This window comes from Felis catus, chromosome D1 (assembly GCF_018350175.1).
Source record: "Felis catus isolate Fca126 chromosome D1, F.catus_Fca126_mat1.0, whole genome shotgun sequence".
Classification (NCBI taxonomy): Eukaryota; Metazoa; Chordata; class Mammalia; order Carnivora; family Felidae; genus Felis; species Felis catus.
Genome location: NC_058377.1, coordinates 74,858,286 through 74,879,824, shown reverse-complemented (window position 1 = coordinate 74,879,824; position 21,539 = coordinate 74,858,286). Strand labels below are relative to the sequence as shown.

Below are 21,539 nucleotides of genomic sequence, written 5' to 3'. Positions count from 1 at the left end.
ACAGTGAAGAAGAGAGCTTTCAGTGGAAAGCCCTTAGCGGTAAACAAGACTTGGCTTTAGATCCCAGCCCTGTCATTGAGGGACGGTTACTTTAAAATGCTCTGCTTCCCTTTCATGGCCCGTGGTTAACTAACACCTGTGCTGAGTATCAAATGAGATGCCATCTGTGCGGTGTCAGCAGAGGTGGCTGTTCCTTGCGCTGTGTGCCTCACAGGTCCTTGGCACTCAGACCTGGGGCATAAATGCGCACGTAGATCAGATATGAACCCATTCCTCACTGCCCCTGAACACAGGGGAACGGGAGCACTCCCCTAAGGGCTGGGGATGGGGGACAGGGAGGCAAAAATCTGAAACTGCGGCTAAAGCAGAAACACCCACTGCCCCCCTTTTGTTCATGCATGTGTCACCACACCTTGCTCTGGAAAAGGTGTACCCTAGTTCAATAAAAACCAGCTGCTTAGCGCTGCTGGTGGTGAGACTCTGCCCAGTGACTCTCTCTTTATTGTAAATCTGAGACCATCTGCACAGCACCCGCGAAAGGCCGACTTCCAAGTAGAAGCGCCTTCCTGAGCAACATTTGCCTGAAGTCGATATGGCCCGTGCCCCCCGGCTGGCGGCTGGAGGAGAGGACAGGGACACCAGGGCGCTAACCGTTGGGACAGCCACCCTGTGCACCCCTAGGCTTGAGATCTGCGGGGTGAAAAAGCCACTGCTCGCCACCCGGACCCCTGGTCCTACGGTCTGTCGCTGCAGCGCTGCGACCCCAGCCACCGTAGCACAGCATCCCCGCCCTTACATTGCGTTCGTTCGGGGATAGGAGACTGTCCCGCGCTGCAAATCAGCACTGGTGATTCACTGACACGTAAGTATGAGTGGGACTGGGGGATTGGGGTCGTGGGCCTTGCTGGAGCTTAGAGACGCGAGACCACAAAAAAGAGGGAAGAGCTCAAACCAAACCGTCGGTAGATGGGCGCCCTGATCTAGGCGCGGTTGGGCAATACATGCGGTACCGCGACTCCAGCGCAGGTCCCCAGAAAAGGGGAAACGCTTTAAGGCAGAGAACCGCCGGGCAAGCCAACGCAGGGCAACCCAATCCGGGCACAGGCAAGGCAGCTCTGCCGCCCCGGGCCTCGGTTTCCCTGTCTGCAAAACGAGGGTTTTGGACTAGAGCGTCTCCCAACCCTACTGTTAATCTAGAACTCTGCAATATTCCATGCTGAAACTGTCCGAGGATCGGAAACCGGAAAAAGAGGGGAAAGTGAGGGAAGACGACTAGGGAGGGGAAAAGGGCGAGCGGGTGGGAGACCACGGGAGGGAAGAAGGCAGACGCCCTGAACTGGCTTGGCGGGTTTTCAACCTTACTACTCCTCCTCCCACACCTGAGTTCTCACATCTCGGCCAAGACCCCACGCCTAACGAGTTTGGGCACCAGTTGGTCAGGCTTCCCCCTCTGCACACCAATTTTCTAGAGGCCGTGGGGCAGGTGGTGGGCAGCACAATAATGCATGCCAGAGATGGAAGGGGGGACGGTCCCGGCTGGGGTCCGGAGGGCAGGTGAGTGGATCTGGGGCTGGGCAGGGAGTGGGACGGCCAGACCGGGAATCGCCGAGCGCCCGCTTCTCAGTCCTCGTGCCCCGGGCGGGCCAAACTTCATTCCCCAACTTTAGCAAGGGGAGGGGGTATTCAGGGGAAAAAAAAAAAAAAAAAAAGGAAAAAAAAAGTTGCTGAACTTTTCCCCCAACTCTGCCTCGGAGGCGGACCAGAGGGCGGTGCCTGCACCCTGATTCGCCGCCGGCTCTTGTCTGGAGGCTGCGATTGGCGCGCGGGGTCCGGGGCCGGGAAGAGCGGGCGTGGGGGGAGGGGAGCGGCCCTCCCAGCCCGCGGGATCGGCTCGCGCCGGGAGCGGGTTAATTTCAAATCGGGGGCTTGACTGCTCCTGGACGGTCACGCTCCCTCTGCCCGCCCGCCGGCCCGCCAAGCCCGGTCCCGGCGTTTCCCTCCGTGGCACCCACCTCGGCGCAGCGTGAGGACCGACTGACGGCCCGACACGCGGGCTCCCGGACCTGAGCGGGGAAAGCGGTGCCGAAGTGTCCCCCGCTCAGCCCCCGCAGGCTCCAACCGTGAAGTGAACTGACAGGTCAGCGGGACGCAGAGGGATGCGGCACCCAGCCGGCCCGGCACCGGGAGAGGGATCGGGAGGGCTGCGGCAGCGACGGCCGTTTCCCGCCTCTCGCTCAGCCGGGGGCCGTGGAGGGAGGAGCTGAGCTCCCGCGCAGAGGGGAGGGGGCGAGCGAGGGGGAGGGGCGGGGATACCGTGGTTCCGGGCGCGGGTTTGCCCGCGCTCAAGCCCCGCGCAGCCAAGGGGCGGTGCCGGCCACGGTCCGGCTTTCCGCGCCAAATTTTTAAATCGAAGGCGGAAGGTCCGGACCCGCCCCTGGCGCCACCAACCAATCGCAGGCCCGCGTCCAGCTCTCTGATTGGTTAGGAATCGTTGCCCTGGGAACGGCGAGGATGCTGTCCGGGAACTGCAGGGCTGGTGGCGCGCGGACTGGGCCCGGGGGGAGGGGTAGTTGGCTGGGCGGAGGGGGAAGTGCGCGGGGCGCGGAGCGGGTGGCGGCCGGGGGACTGTACCTGGTGGCTTTACTGAACCAATGCAGCCTCCTTGGTGAGATCCAACATCGTGGCGTGAACGCGCCACCCGAATTGAGAGTACACCGCGCCTTTCATCTTTAAGGATGTCCCTAAAAAAAGAATAAGTCTTAATTATAAGGCGCTCTTTAAATACCCGGAGTATGTTCGGAACTTAAGAACTGAATTTGGAAGTTTCCCATCAAGCTATTTCCCAAGTCTTTACTGCTGAGCCTGTGCAAGTGTGTGTCAGGGGAAAAGTTCAGGCATCAAGATGTACACTTTTATCCAGATGCTTGGGGACATGTCTGCTCAGCCGGAAGCAGGGCTGGGACGCTGGCTCCGTCCCCAACCCTGACCTGTGAACAGGTGGGTGTTAGTGCTTGCTACAGTCCTTTTCGGTGGGGTCTGGAGAATGGCGTGCCGTCCCTGAAGGTGGGAGAAAGCTGTCACTGGAAGTTCTGTGGTTTGCTTTGAGTCTCATGACAGTGGCTCGGTTTGCTGAAGGAATTTACTGGCGTTTGATGGGAGTTCTCTGCCCAGGAGCGTGATCTCTGGTCGGGAATAAAATGTAAATGTAATTTGTCACTTTTTCGTTAGTCTTTGTTTAAGTGGCCTCTGGTGTCCATGAGGGAATATTCAGCCGATCTGCTGGTTTTATTTTTCTTTAACTTTTTCTATTTCCTTTTCTTTTTAAGGATATTAAACGTTTTAATAGAACTGATTGAACTACTTAAACCATCAGGGTGTTGGGAGCAACTCCAGTTTTTCATTTTTAAAGAAACTCTAAATGTATGAGAAATTTACAGAATGGAGAATGAAAAGGTACCTTTTTAACTTTAGTATTCATCCTCGCAGTTTTAAAAACAATGCCATCCTGATTTAACCCTATGGTTTTCCCATATCCAATATCTTATTAAAGCTACATCCCTTTTTAGTTAGCTTCTATAAAAACCCAGAAGAAAGGGAAATTTAATTTTTAAAGAAGGGAAGAGTTTGGCCAGAGTTAAGGTAATCCAAAGCTTTTAATAGTTTGATTGCAAATGGAAGTCTCAAAGAAATAAGCAGAGAGAAAAGGTATTTTTTTAAGAATACTAAAATTCGTTAGCTGCATTATGATATTTCTCAGAATTCTTGAACAATTAGAATTTAGAGAGGGCATCTGACGTGATTTGAGATCAGATTTCTTTTTAAGATGATTTTCTACTGAATCAGCAGCTTCTTAAACTTGGGGGCCATAAATACTATTTGTGAGATAGGCATTTTGTAAATAAGAATTGTCAGTAGGGGTGTCTTGATCAGCGTCCAGCTAGTGATAGGTTGAAAAATGCAAAGTTCCTAAAAGGTTTAGATACTAGTCAAATGAGAATGGCTATTGTGTCTGATAGTCTGAGGTAAAGGACAGCAGCCTTTAGAGAAATCCCATCCTTGGGTCAGCACCTTTCAGGTGCACCTGCCCAGGAGGGTCCCCCATTGTATTCGTCACACTGATTTCCCTGGAAGAACACCATAGCTGGATTGAGGACATTCAGGTTCAAGGCCTGTGTAACCTCTCTCAGCCAGCCTCTCCTCTTCTGCAGACCAGAATTACATGTAGGATATGGTGAGAATACAAATAGAAAAGCACTTGATAAATCCTAAGGAATCACGGACATGTTAAACAGCCCCATTAATCTTTGTTCCTAAAGTCACTGAGGAATTAGTGAGTCTCTGTGTTCTTTTACTTACTGTCATTCCAAGCATTTCCTTTAAAATAGCGATAGATAGAGAGTAAGAATGTGTGAAGTCCCCAGTGTCCGAAAGTGGAAGAAACACAGTCTCCATTACTCTTACTTGTGAACTGCTATTCATTTACCATCATGTCTCAGTGGCAGTCCTGCCTCTGCCAGGAACCATAACTAATTTTATCTTATGGGGCCCCATTTTTCCTTCTATAAAGTGAGAAGGGTAAATATTCTAAGAGCAGACTTTCTTTGCTCATCGGCACTCTGGGTTTTGCTCCCTTCTAGCTTTTGCCTGTAAGTATGACCATATGCCAGCCCTCACCCTGGTCTCCTTGGCTTTCTGACTCTTCCACATCAGTGGTGTTTTACTGAGCACTCAGTGTATGGAGCCATGTGCCAGATGAGACACACACAGATGAATGGGACATGGTTTCTGCCACGTAGGCCTTTACTTATTGCAGTGTTGTGAGTAAAAGTCACTCCTAGGAGCTTTGGATCATTTAAAATTAGCAGTCCTATTAGAGGAAGCTGAGTGAAAGGTGTATGGGAACGCTTTATACTAACTGCAACACTATTCTAAATCAAAAATGATGTCAAAAAGGTTTTAAAATTCTGCCTTAAAGGTTTTTTTGTTCAATTCTTGGAACATAGGATGAACTACAAAATTAAAAATGGGAAATTTAGCTAGTAAAAAGGACAGTAAGTGTCAAGTGATCATTGGGATAGTTACTAATTTAATCGGCCCTCTAACCTCATTAGGCACTTTTCCCTTGACAATATTTTATTTGTTGTACAATTTCTAGAATCGAAAGCTGTATGATAAATCCTGTTTTATGGTGGATTTAATTATTTACTTGTTTTAAACCAGGAAAATCTCTTTTTTGAGCCACATAAAAGAGGACTAATGAAAACACCTCTGAAAGAATCCACTGCAGCAAATATAGTGTTGACAGAGATACAGCCTGACTTTGGCCCTTTGACCACGCCCACCAAGCCCAAGGAACTCTCCCAGGGAGAACCGTGGACACCAACAGCCAACCTGAAAATGCTCATCAGTGCCGTGAGCCCCGAGATACGAAATAGAGATCAGAAAAGGGGGTTGTTTGATAGCAGAAACGGATTACCTGAGGCCAAAGATTGTTTGCACGTAGGTTTGCAAAAGGCTGGGAGGAGGCTGGTGTGTGTGTGTGTGTGTGTGTGTGTGTGTGTGTGTGTGTGTGTGTGTGTGTGTAGGAGCAGGGAGGAGTAGCTATTACAGAAGTGCCAGCAATATGAAGCATCGACACCCACAGACTTATTAGCCTGCTTCGGAGCACAGGACTCCATCAAATATAGCACTAGGAATCCTGAGCCTTTGACTTATTTCAGCACAAGCCTCCTTTTTCGATCTGCCACATGGTTTACACTGGCTCCCACCTTTCCACCCCCAGTTTTGCAGCTGTTGAAGCTAAGCATGTTAGCCATCGAGGGCAGATGACCCTAATAAATCTGTCCAACTCTATTTCCGATTCAGACATGATTTACCTCTTCTTTTGTAGGAACACTTATCTGGAGATGAATATGAGAAATCCCAACCAAGTCGAAAAGAAAAAAGTTTAGGATTGTTGTGTCATAAGTTCTTAGCACGATACCCTAACTACCCCAACCCTGCTGTGAACAATGACATCTGTCTTGATGAAGTAGCTGAAGAACTTAGTAAGTATGCAAAGAGCTCACCATTTAACCATATAACCATTTCAGGTTAATAATTAAAGTGACTTCATGGACTTACTCCTTCAGACCCACGCTCATCTAGCCAGTGTTCTTAACGACACAGATAATGCCACATAGAAATTATAAATCTCTGAAGCCTTTTATTTATTTATTATTTTTTAATGTTTATTTTTGAGAGAGAGACACACAGAGCGTGAGCAGGGGAGGGGCAGAGAGAGAGGGAGACTCACAATTTGAAGCAGGTTCCAGGCTCTGAACTGTCAGCACCGAGCCCAATGCCGGGCTGAATTCACGGACCGCAAGGTCATGACCTGAACCCAAGGTCAGTCGTTTAACCTACTGAGCCACGCAGGTGCCCCTCTGCAGCCCTTTTAATTTAAGAATAAAGGCATATAGTTTCCAACTTCCGTGAGTTTTCAAACAGAAGTAAAAAATCACAACGGAGATTGCTTCTGATTGCATTTCAAAAGCTCTGAAGCTGTAAAGAAAGACAACATTGGTTGTTGTTGTTGTTGTTGTTTTTTTTTGAATGTTTATTTATTTTGAGAAAGAGTGGGGAGGGGCGGAGACAGAATCGGGAGCAGGCTTCCAGGGCAGAGTCCCACACGGGGCTGGAACTCAGGAACAAGCCAGGAACCAACGGTGAGACGGTGACCTGAGCTGCAGTTCAACACTTAACCAACTGACCCACCCAGGCGCAGGGAGAAAGGCAACATTGTTTTATGACTTGTTTCAAAAACAGCTACAACTTTGAACTTTTGTCTGCACTCTCTGGGCTCCCTCGCTCTCTCCTTGAAGAGCTAGGCTGGAGAATGGTATCTTCCTGGTTTGTGATGAGGAGCCTGTTCTGTGAGTAGAAGCAGGGCTTTAGCATCGCCTGCCACTCGGCGCGATTCTGAGGACAATACGTTTTGGTGTTTGGCAAGTTACTGTGATCCTCCTACCCCTTTATTCTTGTCTTCATAGACTTGAATCTAGTTACAGCTAGAAAGGGGTCTGTGGTAAACTTGGGATATTTTTGGAGTCATGAAAATCTCAGAGTCTGAAACTGAAGAGATAGGAAGGATATTTTAATATATAGCTGTCACTCCAGGAAAGAAAGTTTTGCTCTTGGGATGCGTGTTTATAAATACTGACTTGATTTCCTATTTGAAGAATAGCCGTTTAGATTCATCTAGACACACACAATTGTAGCTTTGCAGGCTGTACTTTTAATTTCAGCAGGTAGCTGTTGATCACCTACTGTGTGCCAGGCAATACTGTAAACGCTTGGGATAACATCATTGGATAAAAAGAATAACACCCTGGGGTGCCTGGGTGGCTCAGTCAGCTAAACATCCAACTCTTGATTTCGGCTCAGCTTATGATCTCATGGTTTCTGAGTTCGAGCCCTGTGTGGGGCTCTGCCCTGGCAGCCCAGAGCCTGCTTTAGATTCTCTGTCTCCTTCTCTCTCTGCCCCTCCCTCCGCTAAATAAACATTTTTTAAACAAAGAATAAAATCTTTCCTCCTGTGGAACCTACTTTATAGCGGGGGGAATAGATGAGTATGCAAAGGACAGATAAGGAGAGATCATAACAGATATGCAAAGCACATAGCAAGCAAGGTATAACAACATGTTAGGAGGTGATAGATGCTGTGGGGAAAAATAGAATGTAGAACAGGGTAGAGGGGGACCAGGAGGGCTGGGAGTGTGTTTTTGCAATGTTACATTAGGTGGTCAGGTCAGGCCTCATTGAAAGGGTGACATCTGAGCAAGAACTTGAAAAAATGGAGGTGAGGAGTGATGAGGGCATCTGGAAGAGGGATTCCAGGCAGAAGGAGCAGCCCAGTAAAGGGGCTTCAGGCAAGGGCACATCTGGCAGGTTCCAGGAACAGCAAGAAATCTCAGTGCTTTGTACCTATTCTATGACAACTGCCTGTGTGTGTGCATGTGTGTGCACACACGTGCTTTGAAGAGTAATATAAAAAAAAAAACAGCTTGTAATGTGTGGGGTTTACAATATTAAAGGACTTGGTTTTGTCATTTACTGGCTCCGTGCCTTGGCCTGGGCTACGTAGCAGCCTGAGCCCCCTTCCCTCATCATTAAAGTGTGAATAATAATACCTGCCTCACCAGTTTAGGATAAAAATCTCCTAAAGCTGTGTGGCACAGAGTAGGTCCTCAATAAATGTTACCTTTCCAATTCCTATTATCGTTATTTACACGCTATGAGAGCAGAAACGTGTCTGGCTCGTCCTTACGCTCTTTCTTGAGTGTAAGTAGAATTGTGTCATCCAGACCCGCTGACCCATAAACCGTGGAAGAAAAAGTTACTCAGTTCTCTACACGTTGCAAAACCTGATCCTCGTTATGTACCGTTGCTCATTCTTCGCAGATGTTGAGCGGCGACGCATTTACGATATCGTGAATGTCCTAGAGAGTTTACACATGGTGAGCCGCCTGGCCAAAAACAGATACACTTGGCACGGGCGACATAATCTCCACAAAACCCTGGGGACTTTGAAAAGCATCGGGGAAGAGAACAAGTATGCCGAGCAGATTATGATGATCAAGAAGAAAGAATACGAACAAGAGTTTGACTTTGGTAAGACCATCAGCCTAGAGGATCATATCATCAAATCGAACACCGGCCAGAATGGACACGCGGACATGTGTTTTGTCGAACTCCCTGGAGTGGAATTTCGGGCAGGTGAGCCATGGTCGGAAGAGCCTGGGCCACAGGGCCCTCCTCCTGGGTCTAAAGAAAATGGTTTCTTAGAGAACGCGGTTCTAAAGCAAATCCTGCCTTTTAACATGCTAAAATGCTGCGGTTGTCAGCTGTCTGATCAGGTTGTGGTATTTTTAGCCCTGTTACTTTAGAAGTCACTTGTCCCTTCATGAATTTTAATTCTCTAATCCTCCTCCTCCTCCAAAGCTTCTGTAAACAGCCGCAAAGATAAGTCTCTAAGAGTGATGAGCCAGAAGTTTGTGATGCTGTTTCTGGTGTCGATGCCTCAGATAGTAAGCCTAGAAATTGCTGCCAAGATTCTAATTGGGGAAGACCACGTGGAAGATTTGGATAAAAGCAAGTTTAAAAGTAAGTGTCAGGACTGCCGTGGGCTTTGGGACCTATTCTGAAACCGTAAAATGTCGCTCAGAAACGTCTAAATGAGCAATACATTGTCAAGTGGGTCTGGAACCCAGATCTCTGCTCTTATAGGGAAGGGTATAAATAACTCTTCTAAAATTGTTCCCAGAAGTGACCTGCAGCCCAGTTGAAAGAATAGGTTCAGCCAGACCTGCTCAAAGTAGGAAAGGGGCCTGGGCTGGGTTCCTGATGCAGAGCTCTGCCCTCGCCTCAGTGACAGGCTTTGCAGGAGCCTCCAGAAGAGGAGAGTGTGGAAAGAAGTGCTCAGCACATGGGAAGGGTCTGCAGCATGCCCACATCTTCTGGGGGTATCAGCACACCTCCACGTAGGGCATGAGGCTAGCCTGAACAGGGGACCCGCCTGACGAGGGGACCGCTGTGGGGAGTGCCGGGAGCCATCACACCGACTCCTTTCCCGTTCCTGTAAAGCTGCACTAATCCCATGAAAGTATATTCAGACATCTCCAGGTTGATAGTGTCTCTATAAAGACAAAATTAAGTCGAGAGTAAAGGCAGTAATACTGGCGATTGGCTCGGGAGATGTGCAATTTCAACCCACTACGGATGGGCTGCCTGCTTTTTCTGACTCACCAGACAGTTTTCAGCTCTGCGTTTCGCTAGTCACAGCCTTGGAAACCATTCCAGGAACTGTGGATGTGTACTTTGCTGCATCCCCAGGGAATTCAAAACCTTCTGGCATGGCTACGAAGAACAAGGTCAATTTATAATTTTGTAGTATCAAGCTGGAAGTAAAGACCAGTTTCTTGTAATAAAACTTTTTAAGGTGTGTAAGATGTGTAGAATTAACGAATCAGTGATTTGCATATAACATAAGGACAATATAAAAGTTTACAAATTTGGGGGCACCTGGGTGGCTCAGTTGGTTAAGCATCCAACTCTTGATCTCCGCTCGGGTCATGATCTCACGGTTCGTGAGTTCGAGCCCCGCATCAGGCTCTGACCTGGCAGTGCAGAACCTGCTTGGATTTCTCTCTCTCTGCCCCTCCCGGACTCTGTCTCGCTTTCTCTCAAAAGAAATAAACATTAAAAAAAAATTTTTTTTAATTTACACATTTTGATGGGCTATAGCACCCTCCATGCTTATGATACTAAATAAATCTCATTGTTATAAACTGTCACAAGTTGGAAAGCAATACATTTATCATTGACGCTTCATTTCTATTTGTTCATAAAATTCTTCTGAATCGTCATTAGAGGATTACCAGTAATGGGGACTTTTTATTAAAAATTCTGTAACATAGTTCCCGATAGGGTGATCTCACAAAGTCATTTTTCCTTTTTCAACCTCTGTCATTTCTAAATTCAGTACCAGCAGTAACAGTCTTTTCAATATTTAAAACTATTTTCTTGTTTGAATTAGCGCAGTATCACCAGAATAACTTAAAAGAGTCACGTTTTTCTCTGCCTGACATTGATGACTCGGATAGCTTTTTGAATATATATGAAGTCCTCAAGAAGCAAAGTCCTTTGATCTTTCATTATTCCATTAAGTGGTATATATCTTTTATTTTCCAGCAAAAATTAGGAGGTTGTATGATATCGCTAATGTCCTGAGTAGCCTGAATCTTATCAAGAAAGTTCATGTTACGGAAGAAAGAGGCCGAAAACCAGCTTTTAAATGGACAGGCCCAGAAATCAGTCCAAATCCCAGTGGTATGTATTTGTTTTCCTTCATTCTTTGCTTCATTGTTTTCAATTAATGTGCGTTGGGAGATGTTCTCCCTTCCCCTTCCTGCCCACATTCCCACATGGAAAGAACATATATAAATTGTTGGAAAGACAAAGACGAGTGCCAATATGGAAAGTCTGGCTACTGGCTCCATCAACAACCCAAGGGCCAAAACACCTCCAACCCTGTACTCACGAGGCAGAATCTCTGTGCGTGACAGGATCTGAAAAAGTGGAAAGCATCACAAAACATAAGACACTATTGCTTAATTGTTAGGCTGCCCAGTGACCATAACAGAGCCTACACGCATCGAGAACATGAAGTGAATTCACTCCAGTATCAATATTCTAGTCTCCATCTCAGCTCCAGGGTTCTGACATTTTATGTTCCATCAAACATCCCATGCAGAAATGTTTAAAGTAGCAGGAACATGGGCCATGGGGGCAGAGGGAAACTTAGCCTCTTTTTGGCTATGTGGCCTTGAACAAGTTACATCTCCAAGGCGGTTTCCTCACCTGCAAGATGGGAAGAAGAGTGGTATCTTTGCAAGGTTATGGCAGTTTTGAATATACATTGACTGTTGAACAATGCAGGGGTTAGGAATGCAGTAAAAAATCTGCATATAACTTTTGACTCCCCAAAACTTAACTACTAATAGCCTATTGTTGACCAGAAGACTTACCAAGAAAATAGTTAAAACATACTTTGTATGTTTATGTATCATCTACTATATTCTTACAATAAAGTATGCTAGAAAAAAAAAATCTTACCAAGGAAACCATAAAGGAAGATACGTTTACAGCACTGCACTGTAAAAAATCTGTATATAAGTGGATCTGCAGAGTCCAAACCTGTTCAAGAGTCAACTGCCATCTCACAGAGAGGTCCTTTGGTGCAGGGGATTCAGAGTGCAGGCTCCAGGGCCAGACTGATGGGCTCATATCCCAGGCCCACGTTGTACTAGCTGAGAGAGCAAGGTCAGTTGATGAATGTCTCTGAAATGGGGATGCATTTCCTAAGAAGTACCTACCTGGTGGAGCTGTTGAGAGCGTCTTCGTCCATTCAGGCTGCCATAACCGAATACCATACACTGGGTGGCTTATAAACAACAGAAGTTTATTGCAGTTCTGGAGGCTGGGAAGTCTTGCGAGAGCCTGCTATCTAGATGGCTGTCTTCTCGTCATAACTTACATGGCAGAAGGGACTAGAGAGTGCTGTGGGGCCTCTTTTATAGGAGCACTTAAGAAGGCTCCACCCTCATGACCTAAGCACCTCCCAAAGGCCCCACCTCCTAATGCCATCACATTGAGGGTTAGGATTTCAACCTGTGGACTTGAGGGGACCCCATTATTCAGTCCATAGCAGTGAGAGCCACCATATTTCATCAGGGTAGGACTCCACTGATTATAAGATGCACGATTATATATATATATGATAAGAAAGAGAAACCACTAATGATTACACTCTAGCACACCACTGGTTGGCTGTAAGATGCTGTGGGTTTCAGAGATGTTGAGGTGTGAAATCTTACCTCAGAACTCAATTAAAATAAGATTAACAAGGCTTTGTACAGAAAGCCCTTCAGACAGTGTCTATCCCAGAGCTGGTGCTCTATAAATGTTGCTGCTTTCATTCCTAAAGATCATTCTCGACCTACACTTTGACTTCATCTCCTACAAGGAGGCCGAGCCAGCCGGGTTTCGACCCCCTGCCCTTCTCTCTTTCAGGACGTGGCCAAGTCCTTCCTTTCCCCCATTCCGATCTAGAAGTGAAGCGGCCTTCAAAAGACAACTGTGCCAAAAACCTCTTTTCCACGCGTGGGAAACCAAACTTCACTCGACACCCATCTCTGATCAAACTGGTTAAGAGCATAGAAAGTGACCGGAGAAAGATAAATTCTGCTCCCAGTAGCCCCATCAAGACAAGCAAAGGTATGTTTTCAGTCACATCAGGCTCTGCTCTGAAGAATTCCTTTTTATCTGATTTTTTTTTTTTCACTTACTTGATCCCTACGGTACTTGTTAGAGATTTGTTTCAATACCCATATACCCCGATCCACTCACTTGAAGCCTAACTCACGTATGAATGAAAAGACGAAAAATAATTGGTGGGTTTTAATGGTTATGTGATTTGGAAGGGAGGTGCGTGTTTTCTGTTCCTTTGACTTCAATGATGTTTTATCTGTGTGAACATTCCTTCTTCTGCCGTGACCAACACCACCGCCCCCCTTTCTGTTTTATCAGCTGAGAGCGCTCAGAATCCGGCACCCTTCCCAAGTAAAATGGCTCAGCTCGCAGCTATTTGCAAAATGCAGTTAGAAGAGCAGTCAAGGTAGGTTAGTAATACTCTTTAGTAGCAGGATGAATTACTTTTACGTTGCATTGTTAGGATTACTTGCTTTACGTAAGAATACGCACTAGCCTTGGAGACTGGTGAGACCGTCTTCTCTATAACTTTTATGCAGTCATTACAGAAGCTACCTGCTCGTCTCATAAACGCACGGCTACAATCTGGCCCAGTCTTAGAACATTTTAGAGAAGATGTGTTTCCACTGTGTCATATTTTACATCTTGTCTTTTAGCGAACCCAGCAATAAAGCGAAGGGACAGCTGGAAAGATGCGGGCACTGCAAACCAGTGTCTCCTCTGCACACCCCAGCAAACGCTGAGCTGGAACTGAAGGCCCCGCCCCTCATCCAGCCCCTGGGGGTGGTCCCCCTCATCCCCAGCCCATTGTCACCTGCAGTGCCCATGATCCTACCTCAGGCCCCTTCAGGCCCGTCCTATGCCATCTACCTGCAGCCTGCCCACGCCCAGACCGTGACGCCACCCCAAGGCCTGAGCCCGACAGTCTGCCCCGCCCCCTCTTCTAAAGCTACAAGATCAAAAGACTCCACAGATGCCACCACCGAGAAGGCAGCCAATGACGCCACCAAATCCGGTGCCTCCACCAGGCCTGGAAGCTTGCAGCCAGTGCCTGAGAGACCAGGTGCGAAGAACCGAGACAAGGAGCCTGCTGGAGAAAGAGGCCCAAAGAGGGCAAGCATGCTCGAGGACAGTGGTTCCAAAAAGAAGTTTAAAGAGGACCTGAAAGGACTTGACAGTGTCTCCACAGTAAGTACAGCCCCGAACCGTGTAAAGCTTTAGGAAGTGCACAGTTGATTAGAGGAGAATTTGGTAGCTTGTGAAATTTACCAGAGCAAAGAGCAGTTTCTCAGAAGACAAGGTTCTGTTCCTTAGTGTCCCATAATCCAAACAAAGCCCCAGACAGCTAATCCCCTGACTGGGATGACGGCAGGGACATTTTTAACCTTTGGAGGAAGGGATTATTTGCTCCCTTTTTAAAGCACCACGGGTGGTTGTCCTTAAGTCTGTTGCTGTGTCACATACTGGAATGCAAACAGCTGTCACGAAAGTCTTAAATAATTTACAAGCAGACGTAACCCCAAATGAATGGGTGGATGCATAGGGTTCCTGTAACTCCTGCTTTCTGAGTCATTACCTAATGTTTGTCGGATGTCACGTACCTGGCATCTGTTGCCCGGAAGATAAACCGTCCCCTCTGTTTTAACTGTCCACTTAAAATTTAAACCCAAATTTCTATTTTATGTAACAGAAAAGTCCAACGTATCTTGGCAGATTGTAGGTACACTTGATGCATTGGTTCCTAGAGACTTTGATGTTCCAGGTAATTGTTTTCCCTAGGTGGAGTTAGGTTCAGGAAGGAATTAACATTTATTAGATGCTTACCCATATACCGGGCAGCAGAAGTACTAGGCATTTTTATATAGGCTATCTCATTTTTCTCCCTCAGGACAATTACATATGGAGGACATTATCACCAAATAAACACCACTAAACATGGAGGCAGAAGTTAATCTCTCATTTTGTCCCTGCTATTAACTCCAGTTATTTTCCTTCTCGACATCTTGTTTTTCCACATCTATAAAGAATTTATTCCACGACTTTTTCCTGATCATCTACTGGGTATAAAGCACCGTGCTCTGGATCAAATCAAACCCAGCACCTGCCTTTGGTGACTGTTGCTTTTGAATACTTGCCCCAGGGCCACGTTACAGTTTTTGTGAGGTTAAGTGAATTTATTACATGATAATATACATAAAGGGGCTTGTGATCCTTTTAAGGCACCGTATAAGCTGAAGGGTATTATCTGCAACTGTTGTTATTAAAGAGGCTTTAGAGTTTGTCAAATCTTCCCTGAGGATGGCCTCATGGTAACCATTCAAAACATCTATTATCTTGGCATACTATCATTTTGCATGTAATATACATGCTAAGGGGACAATCACAAGGCTTTGGCTTGATTCAATTTTCTGGGAGGTCCATAATCTCTTTGGGCCAATGGATATGATTTAATAATGGTCTCCTGTTGCTCGCTTAGTTATTCAGGATTAGGATTTTCAGTAGATAGATTTTCCGTGTGCCCCTGCTTCTCTTTTCATCTCTGCGGCTTCATTTTGACCATTTCTTTTTAGCACGGACTAAGCTGAACAAAGGAAATGAGAGATTTGTGTGTTAATTCATTCAACAAACATTACCAAGAATCTGCACTTCTGTGGGTGGAGAGAAGAGAGTTTATAAACAAACACAAATATGTCAGGCAATGACCATAAAACAGGCTGATAGGATAGGAAGAAAGGGATAAGAGAGCTACTGTAGACTGGATGAGAAGTGTGCAAGCTGAAATATACCAAATTCATTCAACCTGCTAATTAACAGTTCTAATTAAAAAAAAAAAAAAAGGAACTGGCATCTTAGGTTGAAAGATTTTGTGATGAACGTAGTCTGTAGAAAATTGAAAAATAATTATTAGAGTACTATAGGTTTTGCTAAAGATTTGAAAGAATTAAACCAGCCACCAGAGTAACTTGTACCATGAGAGAGTGTGATGGACGGTAGTAAAGAACAGCTACTTGTAAATCGCCTAAATCCACCCATTAAAACTTTCTGTTCCTGCGGCTTTCAAGGAACCAACGAGTAAAGATAGGGAACAGTGCCAAACATTTCAGAAACAAAACTGATAAATAGCAGTGTCGTGGAACACTGTTAGCCTTGCAGATTTGGAATTCGCTGGTTCCCAAGGAAAAGATGGGACCTATTAACAGCTAGATCAAAGTGTAGACTGTTGTTTTGACAATGGTGAGAAGAAAGATCTGAAGGAAGATAAAAAGAGGGCCCCCAGGTTACAAGAGCTGCTTTTAGCTTTTGCCAGGCCTGCTCGTGGTAAGGCCGAAACAGACCTTTCAGGCAGTTCAGCCACCCATGCAGGCTCTCCGTTTGCTAAAGTACGGGGGCCAAGCAGGCGTGGTGGGGGGTACACACAACCCAACACTGGCCATTTCTCTTTAGGATATAACTTTATTGCCTGAAGCTTTTGCTCTGTGCCACGAGGGTCTCCAGTATGAACTAATCAGTTCTCTTTTCAACTATAGTTTTTGAACTCTGGTGCCCTGCCCTTCAGTTGGCGCGTTATAAGCGTGCTTGGTATCACCGGAACCTAAAGTGCTAGGAAGAATACATCTGTAGTTGTATAATTACTTTATTCTAAATCAGGGGTCAGCAAACCTTTTCTGTAAAGAGCCAGGTAGTAAATATTTTTGGCTCTGTGGGCCCTATGGTCTCCGTGCTGCCTATTCAACCATGCCATTGTAAAAATAGAAGAAAGCAGGTATGGACAGAACACAAATGAATGGGCATGGCTGTGTTCCCATACAATGTTCTTTACAAAAGTGGACAGGAGGCCAGATTTTGGCCCAGGATTTGGCAGCCCCCTTCTCTAAGTCAACATTTCTTAAAATGTTTTCCTTGAATACCAATACTACCAAAAGTTTAGCTGCTAAATTGCCTGGGAAATGCTACCTGCTGGATGCCCCTCGGGGATTTACAATGCATGCCATCATTAAAGCCCCCCAGGAATTCTCCAGTAAAGACACCATTGTCCTTTGTTCAGTTAACCATTTCCGTGGCAGGTTGGACCACGATTCAAGTAGGGACAACTTGCATCCCATGGAAGTAGGGTTCCTCGGAACACTCTGGGAAGTTACCACTCTACATAATTCAAGAACAACCATAGAATAATACAGCAATGCCATTATGGCATCCAACGGCATTAAACATGGTTCTGACAGCACCACATCACACCAAAAAGTCTGATAGCAGGACTTAGGCATGTCAGTGGGAAGGGATGTGTTGGGCAGATCCTATCTCTTGACAGGCTGACTGCTAGCTTTAGAATGCTTCCTAAGACCACAGATAACATTTAAGACACACATGGTTTTCAAAAGTCAGGAATAGAAGGGAGGGATATTGTCTTCAGGGAGCCATATAGCTGGGCCACCCATAGCCCATACCATTGGACGCTTTGGTCCTGATGAGACAACCAACCACTAAGGGATAGGAGTCCTGGAACAGGCACATGGCCATTTTTCTTCCATATTTGTGTGTAAAATAAATCCTTCCTCCTTGTTTTCTAGACCTTGTTCCCATCAGGATACCTAATCCCTCTCACCCAGTGCTCATCCCTGGGGGCAGAGTCTATTCTGTCTAGTAAAGAAAACTCAAGTACACTTTCCCCAAACCACAGGATCTACAGCTCCCCAATCACAGGTGAGTGTATGTAAAACTATTCAAACATGGGTCAGGCTCAAGTTCACTTAAGCCTTGTAAGCTTCTTGGACAAATGCCTGTGCTTTTAAGATATTTTCCCCCCTTGTCTTTCAGGTGTCATTCCAGTGACATCATCCGAACTCACCGCTGTTAATTTTCCCTCTTTTCATGTAACACCTTTGAAGCTAATGGTCTCACCAACTTCCGTGGCAGCTGTACCTGTCGGGAGCAGCCCGGCTCTCACTTCGAGCCACCCCATTCCCGGCCAGAACCCGAGCTCAGCCATTGTAAACTTCACACTGCAGCACTTGGGACTCATCTCCCCCAGTGTGCAGGTGTCTGCCAGCCCCGGAGCCGTTCCTGTGTCTCCAAGAATAGACCCTGTTAGTGTTGTACCAGAAAATGCAGGGACTCAGCAAGGAAGGGCCACCAGGTACGACTCTCCAGTCCCCGGCCAGAACCAACCGAGTGGACAATCAGTTGCTGCGACAGGGGCACAACAGGTGAGAGTATTTCCATTCAGTGGATTTTTTTCCTGGGGTTATTAAGGCTCAAATTATATCGCAGGAGATTCGCTTTTGCTTTGCTTCTTTGGAGAGGGGAAGGATGGGAGGAGGAGACTGAAGGCCTAGCTGCCTTCCAAACCCAGGAAGAGTACCCAGAGAGTCCACAGTACCCCCAGCCAATTGCAAACTATGCCAGGCTCCTACCATGCGATATGCCCTTCCGGTCCAGCCCTCTGAGGCTATTAGGCCATTCCTATCTGTGTGGGTTTGACTTCCTTTTCCTCTTCCTCTCTTTCCGATCAGCCTGTTCCTGTGACACCCAAAGGGTCACAGTCAGTGGCCGAAAGTTTCTTCCGTACCCCAGGCGGACCAATGAAGCCAATGGGCCCATCCTGCATGGATTTCGATGGTGCTAATAAAACCTCCGTGGGAACTCTCTTTGTCCCACAGCGAAAACTGGAAGTCTCGACAGAGGATGTCCATTAATTGACAGATCTGGCTTCATTTAATTTTCTAAAGAGTTGTTTAATGAGAAGATATAATCAGACTGATTTGGAGAACACATTCTCTAAAAATACTGTAAATATGTTGGGGGTTTACTTAATTTCAAAGCAGACACTTTTTTCTCTCCACACACACACACATACACACACACACACACATATATTTGTACTAAGCCAATTTCAGCCATCAGTCCTATCAGATAAAAGCAAAAAGTTGAACCTCAGGTATATAAACTGCCGGGGGGGGGGGGGGGCAAGGATTCATTGTCTCAGCTGTGCCTATGCTATTATGCAAAGTAACTATATTAAAGTTGACTTCCCTTTGAGTGAATATGTGACATGCCCAACGCCGCATCGTCTTCGACTTTGCACAATGAAAATGCTGTGATGTATAATGTTGTATTTTTAAATAGGAGGGCTATAGCTGTATTTTTTGTAATTTCTTCAATCTGTTCTTGTTGCAGTGTGTCCTTTTGTAAAGTTTGCAACAATCCTCAATCAAGTCTATGGAAAAATTATTTATAAACTGTATTTTTAATCATAAATTGTTCAAATTAAAACTTTTCTAAAATATATTTCACATTTTCATTTGGCCAGTTAGGACGCTGTTGGGAGAAAATGAAAACTAACCTCAGAGGCAAGTCCTTGGTAAGGAGAATACCTTCTGGGTTCCTTTAGACCTGCCAAGCGTATAAAATGTTCCCGTGTTCCTCCCCCCTCTTGATCCCCCCCCTCACATGGCTCTACTTTCTGGAGTGAAAATGGCTTTGGAGAGGCTGTTGCTTGTCCCAGGACATGCAGCTAAGTCTCCTGAGCTTTCCACCATGGCCTGGGCACTTAGAAACCAAAGACAGGAGCAGAGGCACTTCCTACCCTGGCCGCGAATGGCCAGCCTCTGGCCCCGTCCCCTGCCGTCTACAGAGGAGGGGGGGCTACAGCTCCAGTCCTACCACACTTTCCAAGCAGCCCGCCTTCAGGGATGGGAAAACAGCAATGGGGAGTCTAAGTTACTCCAGGAACTACCACACTGAACCCCCATGAGCTCTAAGGGAAGGAACGAGCTACAGTGTGTTGTTATGTGTGCATCTCCTTGACCCCTTTGTTATGGGGATGAATTACACCTTCAGAATTGACACGGGCCTTCACTGGTCAGGGTCTTAAAGCATCAGCATGATACCTATTTCGTATATACTTACTATATGCTAGGTACTGCGCTATACATTTTAAAGACCTAGTCTCCCCGAACTAAGACGATGAGGTCACAGGCTCACAGTGATTAAAGCAGTAAATCCAGAATCCCATTGCTAGAATACGCTTCCACATGTATGCCTAGCTGCCGTAGTAGGAACCGAGCACACTCCGGGTATTCTAAGCATTTGTAAGGCCATTCCTCTCGAATATATATGTTTTGTTTCTATAACCCAAGTACAGCGAAGAGAGCACATTTTCACAACGACTTACAGACTCCCCTTCCTTCACACCATTAGAGAACTAATATGAACTATTTCTTCCAAAGTACCTCTGCCTTTGCTTTTATCCTACTTGGGAGGATATGTGAATGGTTCCTGATATAAGAAATGTCTCCTGCCTTTAAGGTGCTTATGATATAGTTGAGGGAGACAGTATGTGCACATGAACAAATGAAAGCATTTCCATGCAGGAGGTAACTTGGTAACTAAGTACCAAAGAGAAGGTAACTTGCCCAATGGTAAATATAGGCAAAAGATACACTTCAGTGGAGGCCACCAGATTCAACTACACCCAGACAACTGTGAAGAGAAACCACCCCGGTCATGGTAGGTCTGAGGCGATGAAGCTCCTTACATCCCCGCTCTCTGCTCTAAAGCTGACCTAGAGGGACTGGAGGCCAGGATTTTGTTCTGCCCCCTTATCAGTTCATAAGAAGTAACCCGCACTGCCCCCCACCCCACCCTGGGACTGAGGTTTAGGGAAATCAGATGCCCAGAAAGAATGAGCTGTGTTAGACTTCAAGACTGCTCTGAGGATTGTCCCACTGGGTTCTTCTACTCGGATTCATAAGGTTCCCCCATAATCCCTGCTGCCTGGTGTTCATGCCCTTGAGTGTGGGTGGGACCTGTGTCTTCCTTCTAACTAACAGGATACAGTAAGGGTGATGGTGTATGTGTGGTTATGTGTACATGGTTATGTACTTACATTACTTAAGATTGTAGTGTAACCCAACTAGGGAACCCTACATGGCAAGGCACTGGGGACAGTGTCTTGGAGCTCAGGGGAGCCTGCAGCTAACAGCCAATAAGAAAGTGAAATCTTCAGTCCCACCTATAGCTACAAGGAAAGAAGTCTACCAACAACCTCAGTACGCTTGCAGATGGAGCTTTCTGCGGTCAAGCCTCAGATGACATTGCAACTCTAAATGATACCTTGACCACAGCCCTGGATCTAGACCCCAAGCAGAGAACCCAGCTAAGCCACTCCTGGGCTCCTGACCCAGAGAAACTATGAGGTGATCAGTCTGTGTTGTTTTAAGATGCTAAGTTTGTGGGGGCACCTGGGTGGCTCAATTGGTTGGGCGTCTGAGTCACGATCTCATAGTTAGTGGGTTTGAGCCCCGCGTCGAGCTCTGTGCTGACAGCTGAGAGCCTGGAGCCTGCTTCAGATTCTGTGTCTCCCTCTCTCTATGCCCCTCTCCGACTCATGCTCTGTTTCTCTCTGTCTCAAAAATAAACATTAAAAAAAAAAAGATGCTAAGTTTGTGGTAATACTGTTATGCAGCAACAAATAATGAATACAACCTCTATTATACAGTGATAAAATTACCAAAAGCAGGACAACTAATAACCCGCTAGTTTCCCTATATGTCTTTGCCTTATTTGTTTGTCTTATTATTTTGTTCATTGGTCTTATAGACACTCATAGAAGCAAACAGTACAGGGACATGGTAACCTGAAAGGCTCTCATGGGAGAAGCACTGTCCGTTCATTTTTAAAGCAGGAAGCAACTTTAAAGATGTCAAGTAATAGCACAGTAGTAGACAAAG

General features: G+C 46.2%; 1 protein-coding gene across 2 annotated transcripts; it reads left to right on the top strand.

The window, feature by feature from the left end:
- Positions 1-1,999: 1,999 nt before the first annotated feature.
- On the top strand, positions 2,000-19,095 carry E2F8 (E2F transcription factor 8). Of its 2 annotated transcripts, XM_045039051.1 has the most exons (14): positions 2,005-2,137; positions 2,921-2,997; positions 3,327-3,453; positions 5,221-5,499; positions 5,891-6,047; positions 8,443-8,757; positions 8,983-9,144; positions 10,732-10,869; positions 12,613-12,816; positions 13,129-13,216; positions 13,467-13,998; positions 17,379-17,511; positions 17,626-18,014; positions 18,321-19,095. In XM_045039051.1, exons 3-14 carry the CDS (start codon positions 3,439-3,441, stop codon positions 18,501-18,503), a joined length of 2,595 nt encoding a protein of 864 aa, XP_044894986.1. In that variant the 5' UTR covers positions 2,005-2,137; positions 2,921-2,997; positions 3,327-3,438; the 3' UTR covers positions 18,504-19,095. The 2 variants fall into 2 exon arrangements, with proteins under 2 accessions (XP_019667722.3, XP_044894986.1); XM_019812163.3 differs by lacking the exon at positions 2,921-2,997 and having other exon boundaries at positions 2,000-2,137.
- The last annotated feature ends 2,444 nt before the right edge of the window (positions 19,096-21,539 follow it).